Here is a 26,069-nt window from a genome sequence, read left to right on the forward strand (position 1 = left end):
AACGGGATAAATAAATACATGCAAATATATAGGGAAATTTTTTAATGTCTTCTGAAGAGGCACTGGCCAGAAAAGTACAGATTTACATCAAAGGTTTCTGATATAGTGCAGATTCAAATTTGTTAAAATCATAGCCGCGAGGGGTTGGATTGGGCCGCAATAGGGGGTAAAAGTTTCACATACAGATATAATCCGGATATTTTTGAAGATCTTCTGAAGAACCACCGTATCAGATATGTTTATGTTTACATGAAAGTTTCCTGACATAGTGTAAATTGAAGTTTGTTAAAATCATGGCCCCGGGGGGTAGGTTGGGGCCACAATATGGGAACAACGATTTACATGGGGAAATAATGGGCAAATCTTCTCAATAACCACTGAGCAAAAAAAGTTTCCAAAACATTTCTCTTAGTGATGTAACCAGTGAAAGATCGACTTTTCTTCTATTCTTCTAGCTCCCCCCCCCCCCACCCCCCCACTGCAGGGGATCAAAGTTTTGCATACAAATATACACTGGACCAGAAAAGTTTACATTTACATGTAAGCTTTCTGACATAGCACTGATTCAAAATCTCCCAGGGGCTGGGGTGGGTTTAGGTAGGAGCCACAAGAGGGATTAAAGTTTTACATTCGAATATGTAGGGAAAATCATTCTGAGAATTTCACACTTTTTAAATGGCATAAATAGTAGGTTTATGTCTTTTTGATGCGGCATAAACCTATAGCATTTGGCATACACCTGACCAAAACTCCATGCAGGGAATGCATCACATTTCTCTCCCCTCAAAATTCAACCATACTCGTCTGTTCAGCCATTGTGGCTTGAATTCACGTTTTCTTTTTCATATAGCTTGTGTTTTTCTTGTTCTGATTTTTTTGTTTGTTTGACACCATTTGGTTTAATACCGGACTTTGTGCCATCAAAATATTTTAACTGCAGAACCATTTACACGTCATTTGTTGACCTTCACCTCAAATTATATTTGCTAAGTCAGACGTATATTATTTTCTTTTAACATTCTTGCAATATTTGAATATTTGCGAAATAAAGAAAAAAAGGACAACTCTTGTTATATTGTTAGGGAAAATTTCAATTTAAAAATCGATCCCAATAAAATTCATCAATGCAGATAAAAAAAACATCGACATTTAAAGACATACGAATCATACGCTGAACAATTTGTCTAGAACACGTCATAATCTTCAAACCACTTACACACTTAAGTCGTATATTTTAAAATCAATGGGAGCACAATCCAGGTCCCAAAATAGATTTTGACGATTGTAAGGGAAAATATTTATTTTAAGTGCATTATCACACACGTACCATAATTATTTCTTTGTTTCTTGGAATTTGGCATAGACAATTCGGGATATCTTATTTGCACATGACATGGTACAACCTCATTTGGCATAGCCGCGGTCTATCGGTTAAATTCTGAGACTGGAAAATCTTTAAATATGGGTTAAGGTGACTCGGGTGAGCAATGTGGCTCATGGGCCTCTTGTTTTTTGAATATCCTACAGTTCCCATATCACTGCATAGATGAATTCAATACTTTAGTTTTTCCACAGGTGATAGCAGTTAGATTTATCAGCATCACAAGATAACAGCTAGATCTACCAACATCAGAAGGAGAGAAGAATGGAAAACATGTGGTGGTAACAATAGTAACATTGATAGATAGGAACTGATATTGTTTAGGATAGGTTTATCCTCAAATCAAACTAAAAGCCCAGCTGAAGTTTGTTTTTTTAATCAAGAGTTTTAGGTCATCTGAGTCTTTCAGGTGACCTAATACCTTTGGTCATCGTCCGTCGTCGTGTGTCGTCCGTTACCAAATTTACATTTTAACTTCTTGAAAACTACACTGCTAAATGTTACCATTTTTGGTGTGGAACATCTTTAGGATCAAAGGAAAATAAATAATTGACTGTAAAATCTATGACCTTGCCACTACTGGGGCCTCATGGATACATGGGGCCAAATATTCTTTCTGAGACTATATATGAAAAATCATCTTCTCTACTCCCACAAATGTGGGAGAAAAACTAAATGCATAATTATGATATCCATAAAGCCTGAAATGTGTGGAGAAAACCATTACAGTTGATGAAATCTTCAAAAATCTTCCTGTTTACTCCTAGAAACGAAAGAGTCGAACTATTTAGCATGATTATGATATATACATGTTATAAGCAATATGAGTCCTTTACCATAACTGTGAGTTGATAACCTTTGGGATCTGGAAATCGTCTATCAAAATACCTTAGTGTTCTTTACTTTTGGACAGAAACCATCAAATGGTTGATATAATTTAGAAATTGTGTAATGCGATAACACTTACTGAAAAATAACACTTGTTGAAAACGCATTTTTTTAAAAAATATCCTTACTCCTGAACTTCAATAGGGCAAACTGCTTGCATAATAACTTTAAGTTATATCAATGTATCTATACCTATAGCAAGCAACTAGCCCTAATCACCGTTATCGAACTATTAGCTATACATATGTAATTACTCATAACGAGGAACTAGCTATAATTAACTAAAGAAAACAACTAGCCATTGTAATTACCTAAAACAAACAACTCACCGTCATTACCTATAACGAGCAACTAACCATTATAATTACCTATAGCGAGCAACTAGCCATCATTACCTATAACGAGCAACTAACCATTATAATTACCTATAACGAGCAACTAGCCACCATTACCTATAACGAGCAACTAGCCATCATTACCTATAACGAGCAACTAACCATTATAATTACCTATAGCAAGCAACTAGCCATCATTACCTATAACGAACAATAGTCATCATTACCTATAACGAGCAACTAGCCATCTTTACCTATAGCGAGTAACTAGCCATCTTTACCTATAACGAGCAACTAGCCATTATAATTACCTATAACAAGCGACAAGCCACAATTACATATAGCGAGCAAATAGCCATCATTACTTATAGGAAGCAACTAGCCATAATTACCTATAGCGAGCAACAAACCGTTAATTACCAATAGTGAGTAACAAGACATAATTACATATAGCGAGCAAATAGCCATCATTACCTATAGTAAGCAAGCAGCTATCAATACCTTTAGCGATCAATTTGCAATCATTACTTACAGCAAGCAATTAGCCATAATTACCCCTAACAAGTAACTATCCACCATTACCTGTAGTGAGCAATAAACCATAATTATATATAGCGAGCAATTACACATCATTACCTAAAGCGAGCAAATAGCCATCATTACATATAACATGCAGCTAGCCATTCTAGTTACCTATAGCGAGCAACTAGCCATAACTACTAATAGTGCGCAACTAGCTTTGATTACCTATAAAGAGCAATTAGCCATCATTACTTACAAAATTCTTAGAAATATTCTCCTCTACACCCGAGCAAATAGAAAACATATTGAAGTTGTTAGTGTATATCACCTGTAAACAAAGTTATATAAAAATCGCCATGTCTATCTATCTACATGTCCATCTTCTGTCCTTCCCTATTAATCTGCATCAGGGAGACAACTTGTAATAATAACATTTAATGATCAGTCAACATATTTGAAATCCTTCTGTTCCTCAAGATTGAAAATTGCAATCATTGAACCATCAATGTACAACACTTGCAACAGACATTTAAGGATTTCCTGTGCGATACTCAGGTGACCGTTTCTGTCCATCAGTCAGTAACCTGAATGTTGAACTTTAATGGATTGATATATCAGTAGTTATAGTCTTTTCTAAGAAACTGTTTCAATAAGATGAATGATAATTTATCACCACGTTGATATTGTTTTATCTTGATTTTTGACAGGTTCATACTGGACTTTCATGAGGTCTTGCAGAACTGAGAAAAGGAAGTCGACGTCAAAGTGGTAATGTTCCTATCACACATAAAGTGGTAATGTTCCTATCACACATAAAGTGGTAATGTTCCTATCACACATAAAGTGGTAATGTTCCTATCACACATAAAGTGGTAATGTTCCTATCACACATAAAGGGGTAATGTTCCTATCACACATAAAGGGGTAATGTTCCTATCACACTTACATAGAGTTTTATCCTCGGATTCTGGTCTGTCTGTCTGCAACTTTAATTTGATCTGATCCTCTGAATTTTACAAGATATAGATTTTATACTTGAAAAACTAAAAAGTCAAAGTGATTTAACTGATTAAGTTCAAGGTCATTATTCAAAATCAGAGTCAAATTTGCTAATAGCATACATGATTGTACAAGGGTAGTCTTAGTGCATTGTTGTTTCAGTTCCATTGCTCTAAGCTGACGAGTCACTTCAAGATATAATTTTCATTTTTGAAGTTACACGAAGGTATGAATTGCGATATTTCACATCAGCATACTTCATGAAGCATTATACAGTGTTTTATGAATGGGATATGCTGACGTGAAGTGTTGCAGTTCATACCCTCATGTATTTTCAAAAATGAAAGTTATTTGAGCTCATCTGAGCTGATTGCTCATTGATCTTTTCTGATCACGTTTTGTCTGGTATTTGTCTATCTGCGTGCTGTCTGTCCATCCAGCCCTAAAATTTTAATATTTTTTACTTCTTCTTTTTACTAAGCCAATTTCATTTAAACTTGTCATAAAGCATCCTTGGAAGAAGGAAATATACATTAAGGACCATGTCCATTTCAAAGGGGAGATAATTAACAAAAGGCAAAGATAGGTTAAGTTCATTTTAAAAAATTTCCTTTTAGAACCACTGGGCCATAAGAGTTTAAATTTGCATGAAATCTCCATGACATAGTATAGATTCAAGTTTATTCAAATCAAAGGGGATAAGAATAGGGCCACAATAGGGATCATAGTTTTACATGAAAATGTATAGGTAGGAAGGGAACAATCTTTAATAACCTTGTTTTCAAGAGCCACTTGGCCAGAAAAGTAGAAATTTACATGAAGGCTCTATGAAATGAAGCAGATTTTATTTTGTTTAAACCATTGTGGGGCTACACTGGGTTAGGCTTGTTTTGAGGGGTATTGTGAGGTCACACTGGGTTAGTCATGTTTTAAGGGGTATTGTGGGACTACACTGGATTAGTCTTGTTTTAAGAGGTATTGTGGAATAGACTGAGTTAGTCATGTTTTGAGGGGTATTGTGGGACTGCACTTGGTTAGTGATGTTTTAAGGGGTATTGTGGGGCTACACCCGATTAGTCATGTTTTGAAGGGTATTGTGGGGTTACACTGGGTTAGTCATGATTTATGGGGTATTGTGGGGGTTCAGTGGGTTAGTTATGTTTTAAGGGGTATTTTGGGGATACACTGGATTAGTCATATTTAATGGGTATTGTGGGGCTACACTGGATTAGTCATGTTTTAAAGGGGTATTGTCGGGTTACACTGGGTTAGTCATGTTTTATGGGGTATTGTGGGGGTTCACTGGGTTGGTCATCTTTTAAGGGGTGTTGTCGGGCTACACTGAGTTGGCCATGTTTTAAAGGGTATTGTTGGACTACACTGGGTTAGTGATGTTTTAAGCGGTATTTTGGGACTACACTGCAATAGTCGATGTTTTAAGGGGTATTATGGGGCTACACTGGGTTTGTCATGATTTAAGGGGTATTTTGGGGTTACACTGGGTTAGCCAAGTTTTAAGGGATATTGTTGGGCTACACTTGGTTACCCTTGTTTTAAGGGATTTTGTGGGGGTACACGGGGTTAGTCATGTTTTAATGGGTATTGTGGGGCTACACTGGGTTTGTCATGTTTTAAGGGGTATTGTGGGGTATACTACGTTAGTCATGTTTTAAGGGGTATTGTGGGGGTACACTGGGTTGGTCATTTTCTATAGGGGATTGTGGGGCTACACTGGATTGGTCATGTTTTAAGGGGTATTGTGGGGCTACACTGAGTTAGTCATGTCTTAAAGGGTATGGTGGGACTACACTGGGTTAGTCATGTTTTAAGGGGTATTGTGGGGCTACACTGGAATAGTAATGTTTTAAGGTGGTAATGTGGGGCTACATTGGGTTATTCATGTTTTAAGGGGTATTCTGGGGCTACACTGGGTGAGTCATGTTTTAAGGGGTATTTTCGGGCTACACTGGATTAATAATGTTTTAAGGGGTATTGTGGAGTTACACTGGGTTAGCCAAGTTTTAACGGATATTGTTGTTCTACACTTGGTTACCCTTGTTTTAAGGGATTTTATGGGGTACACTGGGTTAGTCATGTTTTGAGGGTATTGCGGGACTACACTGGGGTAATCATGTTTTAAGGGGTAGAGTAGGGGTACACTGGGTTAGTCATGTTTTAAGGGGTATTGTGGGACTACACTGGATTAGTTATGTTTTAAGGGGTATTGTGGGACTACACTGGATTAGTCATGTTTTAATGGTATTGTGGGGTTACACTGGATTAGTCATGTTATAAGGGGTGTTGTGGTGCTACACTGGATTAGTCATGTTTTAAGGGGTATTGTGGGGCTACACTGGATTAGCCTTGATTTAAGGGGTATTTTGGGGTACACTGGTTTAGTCATGTTTTAAGGGTATTTCGGGGCTACACTGGATTAGTCATAATTTAAGGGGTATTGTGGGGTACAATGGATTAGTCATGTTTTAAGGGGTATTGTGGGGTACACTGGATTAGTCATGTTTTAAGGGGTATTGTGGGGTACACTGGATTAGTCATGTTTTAAGGGGTATTGTGGGGTACACTGGGTTAGTCATGTTTTAAGGGGTATTGTGGGGCTACACTGAGTAGTGATGTTTTAAGGGGTATTGTGGGGTACACTGGATTAATCATGTTTTAAGGGGTATTGTGGGGCTACAATTAAGGATTGAAGTATTACGTGGGGATATAAAGGGAGATTATATAAAAGTGTTATTCTCAAGAAAAACAGCGCCATGATTAGTCATATTGATTTTCAAGCATCCCTACGTAGTGAAAATGCAGGTTGGTTCAAATCAGTCCCAGCTGCTCCCCCACCCCAAAGTAGTGTGGGGAGACAATAGGGGATCAAAGTGTGACATAAGTGTTGATAGGGAAATATTTTTGAGAATATTCATCTCACCAACAGAAGGGTAATGATTAGTCATGTTAATATGCAATTATTTACTCGCAGTTCAAATTCAAGTTTGTTCAAGTCAGGGGCCCTAATGGTAGGGTGGGACCACGATAGGAGATAAACGTTTTATATGAGAATATGCAGACACTTAATTTAAAGGAATTTTTTCAAGAGGAGCAGGGCCACATTAAATCCATCTAAATTCAAATGCTCCCAAGTTGTGTTGATTCAATGTTCCCATTTCCCTGTGTGGGGGAGGGGGGATTGTTTTTGTCCTGGATATAGGTCTCTGCATAATTCTAATTTAACTTTTGAATAGTGAGTTATAAGACCCTCATTTTTCATATTAACTTTCTTTGTGACAAGATCTTTTTATGGCAGAGTTTGTTTGTGACCTTGACCTTAGAGATTGGTCTCCTTTTCAGAAAACTCAATGTTTCCTGACGTTTTTCAGAAAAAAAATTGTGCTTGTTTTCTATATACATGTAGATATCCTTTGGCAAGACCTTAGAGAAAAACTTACTGTTAAGAAAACCTAACCTACTCAATATTTCCTAATATCAGTTAAGATAGAGCTTTCTTATTTTCTACATACTTGTAGATATCGTATGAAAAGACGTTTCATTTCAAAGAATGATATCTGACTTTGTGACCTTGACTTTCTCCACAATAACAAGGTCATATTATCACATTATTTTTGTATTGGTATCGAGGCATCTCCATGTTGTGTGAATTCAAGTTGGTTTTGTCTTGACCCTTTGGGGCTAAGTTTGGGTCAACTATATGATAAAAAAAGCTTAGAAAAAAAATCATAACCGCTTAACAACAGTAGGGTCAGGGTGACTCAGGTGAGCGATGTGTGTCATCCTCTTGTTTATGCAGAAAAGGGGTCAATTAAAATTATTCAGTAAACTATGGAGATCTATTTAAATGTATTAATCACATGATGGGAATGTTTATATCCAAAATGATGTAACTCTTGGAATATGTATTATGTAAAAATGAATGTAAATTCAATGATTGCTACTTTCCAGTTTCTCTAGCTTTATACTGTGTATTTGATTTCAGATTGTATTCTTAAAGACCCAGACCCTCCACATCATGGCCACACTAGGACTCAGTACTCAGCTAAAAGTACGACAATGTTCTCAATGTCAGAGGGACACTGAATTTTACTGTAACACATGTAAACGTGATCTGTGTTTACAGTGTAAAAAGAAACATGTCATTGATCTACATACCAAACACCATGACGTTGTGATTTACCGTGAGAAGTTTAACTACATCCCCAGACAAGAGATCTGTGTCAGACATCCAGACAGGTTCTATGAAATGTTCTGTCAGTCGTGTGAACTTTCTGTCTGTTTCCGATGTTTAGAGCACCGAAAACACCAAATACTGGATCTTAGAACAGCCTATCAAACAAAGCGACAACAACACCGAGAAATCATTGACAACATCAGAAGTGAGACTCTCTATAACTGTCGTGTTCTCCTGGCAGGAATCCAAACTGATATCCAAACTTGTCCCCCACAAATCTGTCACCGTCAATCACAGATGTCAACAAAAGCCCAGAGACTGAAGGATCTGATTGACACTGTGGTATGTGATGTTAAAACAAGATACCGAGGTTTATTGATTGATAGAATACAACAACAGAAGAGAAAAATGAACAGACAACTTGTTCACCTACAGAACTATGAAGACAGATATGAACAATCAGCAAACAGAGCGGTACAATTCCTCTTGTTTATAAAGACCAGTCGTGTCCCCCAGATAAAGAACAGTCCTAGTCAGTTATTGAGTGTCATCACAGAAATCCAAATGACAACAGGAAAACGACAAGTAGGAATAGACGAGTGTGTGAAACTGATGTCCACACCTGTATTACACACGTCTGTCTGTGTGACAGGTGTTAGTCATGTGATACACATATCTCGTGTGATGTCAGACCGGGTCTGGGTCTCTGATTATGACAATCTCATCTTGACAGACACAACAGGAGACACTATACACCGTGTGACAGATATAGCAAGGTATGGAGGAGTACACACAGTGAACAGTTCTGGTGAACTGATTTATATAGACAAGAAACGTAACATCAACAAACTGTCTACAGACAATAAAACAGTCACCAGACTGATACAGAGTACATCACCATGGGAACCACGGTGTGTGTGCTGCTCCCCGTCCACTGGAGATCTGATGGTGGCGATGCGTAACATTGATACAGATACAGGCAAGGTAACCCGGTACAACAGTAGTGGTCAACACATCCTGACCATAGAACACGACAACACAGGTCACACACTGTATAGTGTTCCTTATTATATCACAGAGAACAATAACGGTGATATCATTGTGTCTGACTTGTCACGTGATGCTGTAGTGGTGACAGAGCGCGGGGGCAGACATCGATTCTCCTACACAGGACCTCCATCAGGATCATCACTACGACCACTAGGAATCTGTACAGACGCGCTGTCACACATCCTGGTGTGTAATTGGAACACCCACACAGTACAGATGATTGACAAGGACGGTCACTTCCTCTCTCTGTTACTGACACGACAACACGGGATAAACAGACCACGCAGCCTGAACTATGATGATAAAACTCACCTTCTCTGGGTCGGATCATACAACACAGTGTCTGTATATAGATATCTACAGAGGAGGTACTCTCTGACTGGTAAGTACTAGTAGTACTGTAGTTTATTGTACTATATCAGTCAATATAAAAACACATGTTAATTACAGTGTGGGGTGTGATTAGATGCATTGTTTAGTTTTAATTACTGTGTGGGTTATAATTAGAGGTAGTGTTTAGTTTTAATTACAGTGTGGGTTATAATTAGAGGTAGTGTTTAGTTTTAATTACAGTGTGGGTTTTAATTAGAGGTAGTGTTTAGTTTTAATTACAGTGTGGGTTATAATTAGAGGTAGTGTTTAGTTTTAATTACAGTGAGGGTTATAATTAGAGGTAGTGTTTAGTTTTAATTACAGTGTGGGTTATAATTAGAGGTAGTGTTTAGTGTTAATTACAGTGTGGGTTATAATTAGAGATAGTGTTTAGTTTTAATTACAATGTGGGTTATAATTAGAGATAGTGTTTAGTTTTAATTACAGTGTGGGTTATAATTAGAGGTAGTGTTTAGTTTTAATTACAGTGTGGGTTATAAATAGAGGCAGTGTTAAATTTCAATTACAGTGTGGGCTATAATTAGAGGTAAGGTTTAGTTTTAATTACAGTGTGGGTTATAATTAGAGGTAGTGTTTATTTTTATAATTACAGTTTGTGTTATAATTAGAGGTAAAGTTTAGTGTTAATTACAGTGTGTGTTGTAATTATAGAGTTAGTGTTTAGTTTGCATTAACATGATTGAAAAATATCTCTACCATATTTATATATATTTGTTATAGTATTATAAATATCGAATTTATGTATATGAATGTATATCTATATGTCTTATATATTAATTTTCTTAAAAGTATTATAGTGTATGATTTAAATATATATATATGTGTGTGTGTATATATGTATGTGTGTGTATATATGTATGTGTGTGTTTATGTATATATACGTATGTAATTAGTTTTTAATTTATCGCGAGAAAGTGTCGTGTAAAATATTGAAAAGTCATACGTTTTGATGTTATTGATTTGAGAAAAGTATTGTGATTTCAAATTTATTGAAAGTTCAACGTTTTTAGAATTCACAAAAAAAAAAACAACAACAAAAAAACATGATTAATCAATGTGGGTTATAATTAGAGGTAGTATTTAGTTTTAATTACAGTGTGGACTATAAATAAAGGTAGTGTATAGTTTTAATTACAGTGTGGGTTATAATTAGAGGTAGTGTTCAGTTTTAATTACAGTGTGGGTTATAATTAGAGGTAGTGTTTAGTTTTATAATTACAGTGTGGGTTATAATTAGAGATAGTGTTTAGGTTTAATTACAGTGTGAGTTATGATTTGAGTAAGTGTTTAATTTTAATTACAGTGTAGGTTATAAATAGAGGTAGTGTTTAATTTTAGTTATAGTCTGGGTTATAAATTTATAGAGGTAGTCATGGTAGTGTTTAGTTTTAATTACAGTGTGAGTTATAATTAGAGGTAGTGTTTAGTTTTAATTACAGTGTGGGTTATAATTAGAGGTAGTGTTTAGTTTTAATTACTGTGTGGGTTATAATTAGAGGTAGTGTTTAGTTTTAATAACAGTGTGGGTTATAATTAGAGGTAGTGTTTAGTTTTAATTACAGTCTGGGTTATAATTAGAGGTAGTGTTTAGTTTTAATTAGAGTGTGGGTTATAATTAAAGGTAGTGTTTAGGTTTAATTACAGTGTGGGTTATAATTAGCGGTAATGTTTAGTACTAATTACAGTCTGGGTTATAAATTTATAGAGAATTTTGAGTTTTAATTATGGTGTGGGTTATGATTAGAGGTAGTGTTTAGTTTTAATTACAGTGTGGGTTATAGATAAAGGTAGTGTTTAGTTTTAATTGCAGTGTGGGCTATAATTAAAGGTAGTGTTTAGTGTTAATTACAGTGTGGGTTATAATTAGAAGTAGTGATTAGTTTTAATTACAGTGCAGGATATAAATAGTGGTAATTAATGTTCAGTTTTAATTACAATGCATTATAATTATAGGTTGTGCTTAGTTTTAATTACAGGGTGAGTTATAATTAAATTTAGTGTTTAGTTTTATTCATAGTGTGAGTTATAATCAGAGTTACTTTTAATTGTGCTCCCTGATAAATTTCAGAATTCTTTGTTTTCTTCAGCTAAATTTATGAATTTAAGAATGATAAAAATGATTATTTTTCACAGCTGTCAAGAATGTAAATATCAGTGATATCAACACAGCTCTGGCTTGTGACATGTTGTATATTTCTGTAAAATGTTGTGTATTTCTGTAAAATGTTGTGTATTTCCGTGGAATGTCGTTAATTTCTGCAGCAGGTGTGGACAAAATCTACATTGTGTACTGTTTGACATTTAACATGTACATTACACCCAGTCTGTGTTGAATAGGTCTCATTATTTTAGGGGTTCTATATCTTACAAATCTGATTAATGAGTGAATTCACATATTTTGATGAATGTCCCCCCTCCAAAAACACTTTCAAAATGAAAGTGTTTATGTAACTTTAAATGTAGATTTATGAAAGATTTGTGCCACTTACATTAGAAATTGTGTAATCAAGTATATATATTACACACCCAAGGTTCAAAATTATTTCTGCAGTGCAGTGCTAATTTTCACTATATGATTCATTGAATAATACAATTTTTAGCGGGTGCACAGTATTATCGGTATACCGGTGTACCAGTATTTTTCTGGTGTCGGAATATACTGTGGTACAGGAGTTAAACTATCCCTATATATTAAAATCTTATAGCTATAAACAAAAATATAAAATTGAATTAAAATAAAAATATATATATATAAAACAAAAAATAATTAAAGAAATTTGTGTACGTAGTGACTCACTTTATTAGGTCACCTGAGTTAAGTCAGGTGACTTTTTGCAAATGGTTGTCGTCCGCCGTCATGTGTTGTCCGTCATTCGTTAACGATTGAACATTTTTAACTTCTTGATAACTACCAGTCCAATTCTTTTTTAAATTTGGTATGAAGCAGCTTTGGGACAAGGGGGACATAAATTGTAAATTTTATCTCATGACTCCAGCACCCTTGGAGCCTTGGAGTAGGGCAAAAACTACCCAAAGTTGACAAATTTTCAAAAATCTTCTTCTTAAGAACTGCACATGTCTACAAAAAACTAAATGCATGGGAAACTAGAGCAGGAAGGCTTCTGCCAAAGTTGTAAATTTCATGATTCCCAGGGTAGGCCAGCGGTTCTGACCGCATGGTGGGGCCAAACTTACTATATAGTGCTTATGTGCAAAACACTTGAATAACATCTTCTTTAGTGCCATTGATACTAAATTAAAACTAATTGAATAGCTAAAAATAACAAGTAGTCCTTTACTATTATTGTAAATTTGATTATCCAGGGGTAGGGGTTTTAGTATCAGGGTGGGGCCAATATTGTCAGGTATTAAATGTGTGAACAATAGACCCCATATTGAAAAATAATACATGAAAGTAAATTTTTAATATATTATTAATACAGTCATTTTTGTACTTTTTTGAATTAATACACAAAAAAATATATTATTTTTGTATCACAAAAAAAATTTTAAAGAATGGGTAACTCATTTTTGCATTAAATTCTGACTTTGATTTTTTAAAGGGTATTATTTTGGTATCATTTTGGACTTACATTATTTTCAATATATTATTTTTGTATTTTTAGGGACTTCATTTTTTTTTTCAAGCATATTATTTTTGTATCAAAATTAAACTTAGTCCTTTTCACTGTATTAAAATTGTATTCCTTTTTTAAAACTTAGTAATTTTTAATCCAAATCTTTCAATGTATATGTATTGATTTTGTATTATAATTGGACTTTAAAAAATTCAGTGATTTTTCAATGTATTATAATTGTGTTTTTTTTTTTAGTCATTTTTAATCCAAATCTTTGAATTTATATGTATTAATTTTGTATTATAATTGGACTTAAACATTTTTCCAGTGATTTTCACTGTATAAAAATTGACTAATTTTTAACTTTCTCTTGATAACTATAATTCCAATTTTTTTTAGAGTTGGGTACCGCAGAAACTAAATGTACCGCGGTATACTGTGGTATTTGCAAAATACCGCGGTACATACCATGGTATACCGCAGATTTAATCTTTTAGTTTTATGATTCAATTTTAGTGGATTTTAGTTGTGATTTATTGTATATAATGAGCAGTTATTAGTTTATTGATTGTAAATTGCATTTAATTTATTCAAATATAAATAATAAGGAAACTATCCTATTTAAATCTATTTTGAAACCAGTTAACAGAACAAAAGTTTAATCCAAACATAAAAGTATATCGTACATACAATATAGCAGTGTCTCTGTATCATGAATAGAATCGACTGTGACTAGACTACTGACTGGGACGACAATCAAAATAATTAATAGGGGGAAACCTGTGGAATTTATTTGACACGATCTCAAAGTCAAGTTCTTAGAGTCGCGAATGACGAGAACTTCTACATGTAGGATATGCCTGTCCTTTTCTCTAAAGACAATAACGAGAACATGTGCGCACGAATGTGTTCTTGTTCTTCGACCACAATTCCTACATTTTTGCACCTCAAACACATTAACTCGCCGTTCAGAATTGGCAGGAATTTGTACTCGCTCGAAGAACGGTGGTTTCGAACGCACAAATCTGCATCTGCCATTTTATATTATTTTTTTAACTTGGGGTTTGCCTAATAGGCGGAAATGGTATTCGACCCACATAAACCAATTAACATAAAAACAATTTTTATAATCTACCGTATATATTAAAATAATTACTTAATGAAATGTTTTCTATCATTTTTTTTTTTTTTAATTTTGATTTCTTTTCATATCATTAATAATCAAATCATTGCGTTTTATACTTCGTATGTTTTACTGATTGTGTACAGTTATTAGACTTGCCTTTCATTACATCACCACGAGGGAACGATGTAAATAATGTGAGTCACTGCGTACACAAATTTCTTTTAATTATTTTTTCTTGTTTCAATTTATATATTTTTGTTAAGAGTTATCAGACTTGAATGTATCGGGATTTCGCCTCGTGTACCATGGTACATACCGTTACCAGAAAAATACCGGTATACCGGTACTACCGCACACCTAAAAAAATTTCCCCTCAAAATTTCGTATGAAGCATCTTTGGAAAAAGTGAGACATAAATTGTAAAATTCAGGATTTCTACACTCCTGGGGCCTTGGGGGCAGGACAAAAACTGTCCTCTTTTTCTAGAACGGCACATGTGTAAGTAAAACTAAATGCATTAAGATGTAAAGCAGGAAGGCTTCTACCAAAATTGTCAATTTCATGATCCCCGGGGTAAGGGTTTTGACCCCAGGGTGGGTACAATCTTAGTATTATAGTGTTTTATATATGTAAGTTTGCTGATACTGTATAAAACTGTATAAAATTTGCATACTAAGGAATAGCAGAAAAAAGATGAACAACAAATGGTAAATTTCACAACCCAGGGTTTTTATTCTAGGATGGGTCCAAATTAGTCATAATTACATTTCAATATTATAATCTTATTATGCCTATTATATTGTGTGAAGCATTTCATCAGTGTATGCACTTATGAGGGCATTGAAGTTGTAAGAACACATCTTGTTTTATACTTTTGCTGAATGTTAAAATTTAGCTTAGATATTCAGAGTAGGATTTTTTTCTTCTAGATTTCATGTAGCCTTTGGGAGTATATAAAGATCATTTTTCACTAGTACTCGGATGACTGATAAGGCCTGTGGGCCTCTTGTTTATATCGTACCTTCTGGGCTTCATTGTAATGTAATGGAAAGTAAATATAATACGTGTACACAATCGGTAAAATGAATGTCAGACATTTCGGCCCATTGACACTTCAACCCAAATTTTTGAGACACTTCGGCCCAAAGACATTTCGGCCCAAGATATTTCCGTATGAGACACTTCGGCCCATATTAATTACAGTGTGGGTTATAATTAGAGGTAGTGTTTAGTTTTAATTACAGTGTGGGTTATAATTAGAGGTAGTGTTTAGTTTTAATTACAGTGTGGGTTATAATTAGAGGTAATGTTTAGTTTTAATCTCACTGTGGGTTATAATTAGTGGTAAAGTTTAGTACTAATTACAGTCTGGGTTATAAATTTATAGAGAGTGTTTAGTTTTAATTACAGTGTTGGTTATAATTAGAGGTAATGTTTAGTTTTAATTACAGTGTGGGTTATAATTAGAGGTAGTGTTTAGTTTTAATTACAGTGAGGGTTATAATTAGAGGTAGTGTTTAGTTTTATAATTACAGTGTGGGTTATAATTAGAGGTAGTGTTTAGTTTTAATTACAGTGTGGGTTATAAATAGAGGTAGTGTTTAGTTTTAATTACAGTGTGGGTTATAAATAGAGGCAGTGTTAAATTTCAATTACAGTGTGGGCTATAATTAGAGGTAGTGTTTACTTTTAATTACAGTGTGGGTTATAATTAGAGGTAATGTTTAGTTTTAATTACAGTGTGGGTTATAATTAGAGGTAGTGTTTACTTTTAATTACAGTGAGGGTTATAATTAGAGGTAGTGTTTAGTTTTAATTACAGTGTGGGTTATAATTAGAGGTAGTGTTTAGTTTTATAATTACAGTGTGGGTTATAATTAGAGGTAGTGTTTAGTGTTAATTACAGTGTGGGTTATAATTAGAGGTAGTGTTTAGTTTTAATTACAGTGTGGGTTATAATTAGAGGTAGTGTTTAGTTTTAATTACAGTGTAGGTTATAAATAGAGGTAGTGATTACAGTGCAGGATATAAATAGTGGTAATTAATGTTCAGTTTTAATTACAATGTGTTATGATTAGAGGTTGTGCTTAGTTTTAATTACAGTGTGGGTTGTAATTAAATTTAGTGATTAGTTTTATTTACAGTGTGAGTTACAATCAGAGTTAGTGTTTAATTTTAATTGTGCTCCCCGAAAAATATCAGGATCATTGTTTAGAATTCTTTGTTTTCTTCAGCTAAATTTATGAATTTTCGCAGCTGTCAAGAATGTAAATATCAGTGATATCAACACAGCTCTGGCTTGTGACATGTTGTATATTTCTGTAAAATGTTGTGTATTTCCGTGGAATGGCGTTAATTTCTGCAGCAGGTGTGGACAAAATCTACATTGTGTACTGTTTGACATTTAAACATGTACATTACACCCAGTCTCTGTGTTGAATAGGTCCCATGATTTTAGGGGTTCTATAGCTTACAGATCTGATTAATGAATAAATTCACAGATTTTGATGAATCCCCCCTCCAAAACACTGTGTTTGTTGTCAAATACTAATGATAGAGTGTTTCTACTGGTTATTTCAAAATGAAACTGTTCATGTGACTTTAAATGTAGATTTATCAAAGATTTGTGCCACGTACTTGAAAGAAGATTTCTTATTGATCTCTTGATTTTGCCCCTTATATATATATATATATATATATATATATATATATATATATATATACACACACACACCCAAGGTTCAAAATTTTTTCTGCAGTGCTAATTTTCACTATATGATTCATTGAATAATACAATTTTTAGCAGGTGCACAGTATTATCGGTATACCGGTGTTCCAGTATTTTTCTGGTGTTGGTATGTACTGTGGTATAGGAGGCAAAATATCACTATATATTCAAATCTGACAGCTATAAACAAAAATATAAAATTGAATTAAAATAAAAAATATATATAAAACAAAAATAATTAAAGAAATTTGTGTACGCAGTGACTCACTTTATTAGGTCACCTGAGTTAAGTCAGATGACGTTTTGCAATTGGTTGTCGTCGTCCGTCATTCGTTAGCGATTGAATATTTTTAACTTCTTGATAACTACCATTCCAATTCTTTTTAAATTTGGTATGAAGCATCTTTGGAACAAGGGAGACATAAATTGTAAATTTCAGGATTTCTTCACTCCTGGGGCCTTGGGGGCAGAACAAAAACTGCCCAAAATTGACCAATTTTCAAAATTCTTTTTTTAGAACGGCACATGTTTAAGTAAAACTAAATGCATTAAGATGTAAAGCAGGAAGGCTTCTACCAAAATTGTCCATTTCATGATCCCCGGGGTAGGGGTTTTGACCTCAGGGTGGGTCCAATCTTAGTATTATAGTGTTTATATATGTAAGTTTGCTGATACTGTATAAAACTGTATAACATCTGCATACTAAGGAATAGCAGAAAAAAGATGAACAAAAAATGGTGAATTTCACAACCCAGGGTTTTAATTCTAGGATGGGTCCAGATTAGTCATAATTATATTTTAATATTTTAATCTTAATACACCTATTATATTATGTGAAACATTTCATCAGTGTATGCACTGATGAGGGCATAGAAGTTGTAAGAACACATCTTGTTTTATACTTTTGCTGAATGTTAAAATTTAGCTTAGATATTCAGAATAGGAATTTTTTTCTAGATTTCATATAGCCTTTGGAAGGATATAGTGATAATTTTTCACTAGTACTCGGGCGACCGATAAGCATTAAAAAGCGATAATTTAATCATCAATGATATGAAAACATCAAAATAAAAAAAAAAGAATAATAGAAAACATTTCATTAAGAAAACATTTAATATATGGTAGATTATTTTGAAAAGTCATAAACATATATATGCACAAAGCATTTCATATTGAGGCTTATAAATGTGAATGCAAGGTGAAGATAACGAACAGTGATCAATCTCATAACTCCTACAAGCAATACAAAATAGTTAGTTGGGCAAACACGGACCCCTGGACACACCAGAGGTGGGACTCCTTGTATTGGTTTCGTATGGATTTTAATATTCAGGTGACTGTTGAGACCCGTTGGTCTCTTGTTAGTTCACATGAACTTAAGTCTCAAGGTTTTCTGATCACCCGTTCTCTGTAATATATCAGGGTCCTTCTCAGATATTAGGAAATTTTATTTGGAATTTTAAATGGTCCTGGAATTACTTCATTTTTATTGTAAACATGCATTTCACAAAAGCCTAATTTTTCAGAGAATAAAAAGGAAAAGATAGTTGAAAGCATATTTTCTTAATTATTCACATTTTAAATCAAGTGTCCAAAAAGTGATGCCTGTTACATTGACATACAATATATTCCATTTTTGTGTAATTGATGAGTTTTTAACAGTCATAATCATGTTTTCATAAAGCAAATTTCTTTCCCAAACAATAAAATAAGAATTCTAGAGTAAAGAAATGGCCAAATGGTTTTAATTGTTCGTTTACAAAAAGTGATGGATATTACTGATAAAGGGGGCAATATTTTTTTTATCAAAAATGTTTCACATAATCATGATGGTACAAAGATTCAAAACAAAAATTAAGTACACTTGTAATATTTGCAAGGTCTTTAAAAAGATTCTGTTCTCTATACATAGTTGAAATAATAGATATTATGCATTAATCTGTACTTTGCATGTTTGGATATTACTATTGACAATTATCATTTTTCGTGATGTCTATTACTTAAAACACTTTGACAACTACCATGTTGTGATGCCTGTTTCTTTTGAAATGCTTTAATTGCACTGCCGGAAGAAAGAATGATATAAAATATCAGTACAGGACAAATAGACGAAAACGAACAAATGTTTAACTGTTTTAATTTTTATAAAAAAAATGCTTAATGTCACACATTTCTTCATTTGATCCTCACGAATCTGAAATATAAAAAAAGTTTCAGTATTGTTAACTTCAATGATCCATTCAAGCAGAAAAGGAAATGTGTCTAAATTGATTTCATTTATAAATTAACAAATATTTATTGTTTTCTCAACACTCGTTCGTTCATTATATTTGACATATTTTTGTTGTCATGCTTACTCTGTCAAAACATAATTTCCAAAAATAATTTTGTAATGCCACTCTGGCACACTCACTACACACATTGAAAAACGTGAATCTGCAACTAGTGATCAAAAATCTTATTTTACAAATAACTTTATATCCCGTTAAGTTTTGAATTTAAAGATATCAATAAAACATGTACGGATATTACTTCTAAAATGTCAAAGGATAATGTCCGTGAACATCTCATGTGTCAAACAATAATTGCCGTTCACTGACTTATCTTGACATACTCTCGAAAGTGACGAAGAAGAATATTTTTCTCTGCTTCTTTTCTATGAATAAATCCTTTAGCAATCGCAACTTCAAATATTTCATAGACACTGTCTTATTGTTAAAACTATCATATTTTTGTGTGATGGCAATTACTTTGCTGAAAAAGTTGACCGACACAAAACTTACCTCCATAACTTTCTGCTAAACCAAGGTTGACAGGTTTCAGTGACGTAGTACACAGAAAATGGGACTCGGACGGATTCGGCAACAGATACAAACAGCCTCCGGATAGTTTGGAAGAATTATGACTATATATACGCCTATTACGGAATTCACCGACACTGGGGTTCACCATTAAAATGAAGAATTTTAAACGTATCCAGTTGATAATCCTAGGTTTTTTGGTGGTGATTGTGTTCTATATTGATATCAAAAGTTTTCCTGACATACTTTTGTTTTCTTTATCATCATTCAAACAAATAAATATCATGCCTACAAAATGTATCATTTTGACAGACATCGTAATAGGCGTATGCATCAGTTTTGACCAGGTTTTTCTAAAGTAATGGTAACAGATCTGTTATTTTTTTTTACAATGAAATTGAAAAGAAATTATTTATGAAATTAACTACTCAAAACTCTTTTTTTTTTAAAAACTCATTAAATATGGAAAATTTGGTCATGATTGAAGTGCACTCATTTGCAACCAAAAATGGCTGCCGATATTCCTTGACAATTCAAGTTCAAATTAAACTTTTGTACACTATTTTTGATACATAGAGTATAATATTATGTTTTTTTGTCAGCATAAATAAATACAAACATATTAAAAACAATTATTAAATTTTACACATATTCTATGAAATAACTAAATTCAAAAAGTGATGGCAATTATTATTTCCAAATATCTGAGAAGGACCCATCAGTCTATCTCTAAACTTTACACATTTTCAACCTTGTCTCCAGAACCACTGAGTTTCAATCAAACTTAGTACATAACAGCCTTGGGTAAATGGGATCCAAACATGTGGAAATGAAGGGAATAAGTTTGCAGTTAGGTTTTTACCTCACCTGAGCAGAAAATTAGTTAACTTTTCTGATCGCCTGTCTGCCTGTCTGTCTGTTTAAACTTTTTACATTTTCGACCTTTTTCTCAGAGCCACTGGGCCAATTTCAACCAAACTTGGCCAAAAGCATCCTTGTGTGAAGGGCTTTTAGGTTTGTTCAAATGAAGGGCCATGTCCTTTTCAAAGGGGAGATAATCACAAAAATGCAGAAATAAGGTGGGGCCATTTAAAATCTTCTCAAGAGCCAGAAAAGCTGATATTTACTAGAATGCTTCCTGGCATAGTGCAGATTCAAGTTTGTTAAAATTATGGACCCTGGAAGGTTGGATGGGGCCACAATATGGGATCAAAATTTTACATGCAAATATTTTGGAAAAATATTTAAAAATCTTCTCAAAAACTACTGGGACACAGGAAAGTAGAAATTTATATGAAAGCTTCCTGACCTTGGGCAGATTTGAGTTTGTAAAAAGCATGGTCCCCAGGGCAGGATGGGACCACAAGGGGGGGGGGGGTCGTCAAAGTTTTACATAGAAATAAATAGTAAAAATCTTTAAAAATCTTCTCAAAAACTACTAGACCAAGAGAGTGGAAATTTACATCAATACTTCCTATTTAGTAACATAGTGCAGATTGAAATTTGTTGAAATTATGGCCCTGAGGGTAAACTGTGGCGACAATATGGGATCAAAGTTGATTTACATATATATATATTTTTATATATGTGTGTAGGGAAAATCATTAAAAATCTTCTTCTGAAAAATCACTGGGCCAGAAAAGTTTACATTCACATGAAAGCTTCCTGACATAGTCCAGATTCAATTTTGGAAAAAAAATCATGGCCGTGGGAGTAGGTTGGGGCCACAATAGTAGGACTGCAACGGGTACCCAAAATAACCAAAAACGGTGCGGGTTGCGTTGTTTGGGTTGGGTTGGGTTCCATTTTTTTGTATTTCGGTTCGGGTTTGCTTTTTCAAATAGAATCAATATTAGAAATCCGTTGAAACGAAATGTCGTCAAAATCCTAAAGGTGGCTATATTTTGACCAATGGTCAGATGATGGCATTTTGGACAGAACTATAAACAATGACAGTATGTAAGATATGTCAAACGCATTGAAAATACGCCACAGGTTCGAACCGACATCGTCAATGACAAAACATTGAAAACATGGAATGGAAACGAGAAATGACAATGCTGTGTCGAGTACCATGGTTGTCGAGTCTAAACCCAGTCCACGTTCCCGAGTAATTATTGTGTTAAAACAAGTTATGTAAACCGAAACCGATATATCCGAATATGAATTAAAAATTTAGAACCGACCCGACCTCAAATTTTTTGGATCTATGACAGCCCTACACAATAGGGATCAAAGTTTTACATGCATATATAGGAAAAAATCTTTAAATATGAGTCAATGTGAGTCCGGTAAGCCATGTTGCCCATGGGCTTCTTGTTCTTCACCAGATCAAAATCTGACTTTTGTTAGCATTTATTTTTTTAGGTTTGGAGGCTGATGTCAACTGTAGACAATGTTCTTTAGTTAAAGTCATTTAGATTTTCGGATTGTTGTGAAATCGGGAAGCAATATTCCAAAGAAGATTGTATACTTATATTACAGGGATAGTGAGTTACGACTTAATTTCAACATGGAGACGTTTTGTTTGTTATCAGCTTTTGTGGTTTACTTTAAGTGTTAATTTGCTTTTCTATTTAGTTTTCATTTTTATGTAGAAATTCTATCGTCCTGAGAAAGGGAGAGGTATACCCGATAATTTGACAATTCACTATTGTTCGTGCTGTTGGTCATTTTTGTGCATTTTATATCCTTATTCATTTGACCTACTATTCGATCCGACACTTTGGATGTTGGGTGTTGTTGGTTTTGGTGTATTTTGTGAATATGAAGATAAAACTTGATATAACTAATTACGCATGCAATCAACATTTTTGACGTTTGATTTAATATAATGCCCTTGGTTCAACGATGATGATTTCTGAATTTTCCAGTTAGATACATTGTCATCCCAATTGTTGTCACTAAAAAATTTTGATTGCAAAGGGCAAATGTCAACTAGAATACATTGTTAAGATTCATGTACAGCTAGTGATATGTATATAACACTGTGTATTTCTAATGCAATAAGTGGGTACACTGGCCCCAGGAGAATATGTCATGTGCTACAAAATAAATCTTCTCACTATACAATTATTATACTACAGTAGTGTGGATGTGAATTGAATTAAACTCCTACATGACCAATATGAATTGATGCACAGTAATGATTTTTTGTTATAAATCAAGAAGAAAAAGCTACTGTGTGATCAAGTGAGCAATGTGACCTATAGGCTTATAGCCTTGAATCCTGTCATGTCATGTAATGTGTGATGAATGTGATTACATGATTGAATTTAAATGATTGATCAATCGTTAATTACATTACAATTATCAATATAGAATTGATGTTGCCCGTGGTAGGTTGGGCCCACTTCTACAATTGATCAATCGTTAATTACATTACAATTATCAATACAGAATTGATGTTGTCCGTGGTAGGCCGGGCCCACTTCTACAGGATTATATGTTTAACCTCCGCCTCAGTTATAGAGAAAATTCAATAAGATTGCTAGTGATCAGTTTTCTTTTGAAGTATTGATACTTGGATGACCGAGTTGGATTTTGATGTAGGATTTGTGATTGATTGATTACCTTCTGTGTTTTGATACCTTTAGACTATCCAGACAGTGTGGACGAGGACTCCAAAGAAGAATCTGACTCTGATGACGAGGACGCCAGAGAAGAATCTGACTCTAATGAAGAGGACGCCAGGGGGAAATCTGACTCTGATGACGAGGATGCCAGGGGGAAATCTGACTCTGATGACGAGGATGGCAGGGGGACATCTGACTCTGATGACGAGGATGCCAGGGGAGAAGCTGATCCTAAAACATGTTGCCAGCGGTGTATCTTGGTGTAGATGTAAGAATTAATTTTCCCAGTGGTGTCACATAATCTTAAAGTGAAATATGGCTTTAAGATCGTATCAAAATTTTAATATGAAAACGAACAAAACATAAACTTCAAATTTTAGTTTGTTTTTACGCTTAATGAAACGCAACATTTTTAACTCTTGTATATCTATCTATCTATCTATCTATATATATATATATATATATATATACAATGTAAATATTACCTCTTGAGAAAAGTGTTTCTTCGCAAATTTACAGAAATGACTCAATGATGTTATTTCATGTTTTACAGATGACTTACGATTACCATTACCCTTCCTTCAGCCAATGAATCTGGTCTACATTTCCTGATCAAGGGATGGCAGACATTGCCTACATTTCCTCATCTACACTGATGGTGGACGCTCATTACATTTCCTCAAGTAGTGATGGTGGACATTGATTACATTTCCTCATCTAGTGATGGCGGACATTAATTACATTTCCTCATCAAGTGATGGTGGACACTGATTACATATCCTCATCTAGTGATGGTGGACATTGATTACATTTCCTCATCTAGTGATGGTGGACACTGATTACATTTCCTCATCAGTGATGGTGGACACTGATTACATTTCTTCATCTAGTGATAGTGGACATTGATTACATTTCCTCATCTAGTGATAGCGGACATTAATTACATTTTCTTATCTAGTGATGGTGGACATTGATTACATTTCCTCATCAAGTGATGGTGGACACTGATTACATTTCTTCATCTAGTGATAGTGGACATTGATTACATTTCCTCATCTAGTGATAGCGGACATTAATTACATTTTCTTATCTAGTGATGGTGGACATTGATTACATTTCCTCATCAAGTGATGGTGGACACTGATTACATTTCCTCATCTAGTGATGGTGGACACTGATTACATATCCTCATCTAGTGATGGTGGACATTGATTACATTTCCTCATCTAGTGATGGTGGACATTGATTACATTTCCTCATCTAGTGATGGTGGACACTGATTACATTTCCTCATCTAGTGATGGTGGACATTGATTACATTTCCTCATCTAGTGATGGTGGACACTGATTACATTTCCTCATCTAGTGATGGTGGACATTGATTACATTTCCTCATCTAGTGATGGTGGACATTGATTACATTTCCTCATGTAGTGATGGTGGACATTGATTACATTTTCATTTCAGCTCGATGTGATATATGGTTATTTTTAAGAAATATTAAATCATGTATTTTCATAGAATTTTTGTGTAGTTTGTAAATTCATGACCAGAGATTATAACTCACACTCTCTCTCGTTCTCTAATTATTCCTTATTTGAATGACAATTTTGATTTTTTTTTTTAAAAAAACATGAAAATTGTGAAATCACATCCCCGCATGATAAACAACTTATCCGTGAATCAAACAGTTCTTAGTTTTTTAATGACAAAAAATGCTATTCCCTCATTTTGAATTTTTTAAAAAGCGTTGAACTTTTATATTATGATGTAATGCACTGAAATATATCATTCCACAAAAACATTACATTTGGCCGAAAAATAAAGAAAATATATATAAGTTTTCAGGATGAAACTGTGATAAAAAAATTAGGTCAAATGCTATGTGTTGAAACTTTATTTTAGGACAATTAAGAAAGAACTTTTATCAACACATCGGTTTTTTGGTTAATAGGTCGTTAATATGAGAGATGATGGAACCGTAGCATACTATATCACAATATGTCCATGGGCCACATCGTTCACCTGAGTCACGTTGGCACTGCTGAGATTTTTCAATTTCTATAAAAATCATTATGTTCATGAAAAATATTACATTACGCTGCTGTTTTCTTGAGGTCAAGGTATTGTTTAACGTCCCGTTCAATATTTTTTACTCAAATGGAGACGTGATGCCATCATTGCTGATGAATGACTGCTCAATTTAGACCCATTTCGGCACTTGTGGCCTTTGAACAGGGAGGGATCTTTATCATATCACATCTGCTGCGACACGGGACCTCGGTTTTTGTGGTCTCATCCGAAGGACCGCCCCATTTAGTCGCCTCTTACGATAAACAAGGGGGTACTGAGGACCTTTTCTAACCCGGATCCACACGGGATTATATATATATATATATATATAGTAAAATTGCACAAAATGTCCATAATATCGGGAATAAGTAGAAAAAAATATATCCATCGATGACTAAGTACACATAACAAAAAGAGCACAATGTACT

General features: G+C 34.1%; 2 protein-coding genes across 7 annotated transcripts in view; both read left to right on the plus strand.

The window, feature by feature from the left end:
* LOC125666234 (uncharacterized) overlaps window positions 1-26,069 on the plus strand; it is a 249,059-nt gene that overhangs the window by 5,734 nt on the left and 217,256 nt on the right. The window lies entirely within an intron of this gene.
* LOC125666241 (uncharacterized) lies at window positions 474-25,091 on the plus strand. 4 transcript variants are annotated; one of them, XM_056151558.1, is made up of 6 exons: window positions 476-1,662; window positions 3,834-3,894; window positions 8,126-9,749; window positions 23,590-23,606; window positions 23,772-23,836; window positions 24,122-25,091. In XM_056151558.1, exons 3-5 carry the CDS (start codon window positions 8,159-8,161, stop codon window positions 23,832-23,834), a joined length of 1,671 nt encoding a protein of 556 aa, XP_056007533.1. In that variant the 5' UTR covers window positions 476-1,662; window positions 3,834-3,894; window positions 8,126-8,158; the 3' UTR covers window positions 23,835-23,836; window positions 24,122-25,091. The 4 variants fall into 4 exon arrangements, with proteins under 4 accessions (XP_056007531.1, XP_056007530.1, XP_056007532.1 ...); XM_056151556.1 differs by having other exon boundaries at window positions 474-1,662; window positions 3,834-3,920; window positions 23,590-23,836; XM_056151555.1 differs by having other exon boundaries at window positions 475-1,662; window positions 23,590-23,836.

This window comes from Ostrea edulis, chromosome 10 (assembly GCF_947568905.1).
Source record: "Ostrea edulis chromosome 10, xbOstEdul1.1, whole genome shotgun sequence".
Lineage (NCBI taxonomy): Eukaryota > Metazoa > Mollusca > Bivalvia > Ostreida > Ostreidae > Ostrea > Ostrea edulis.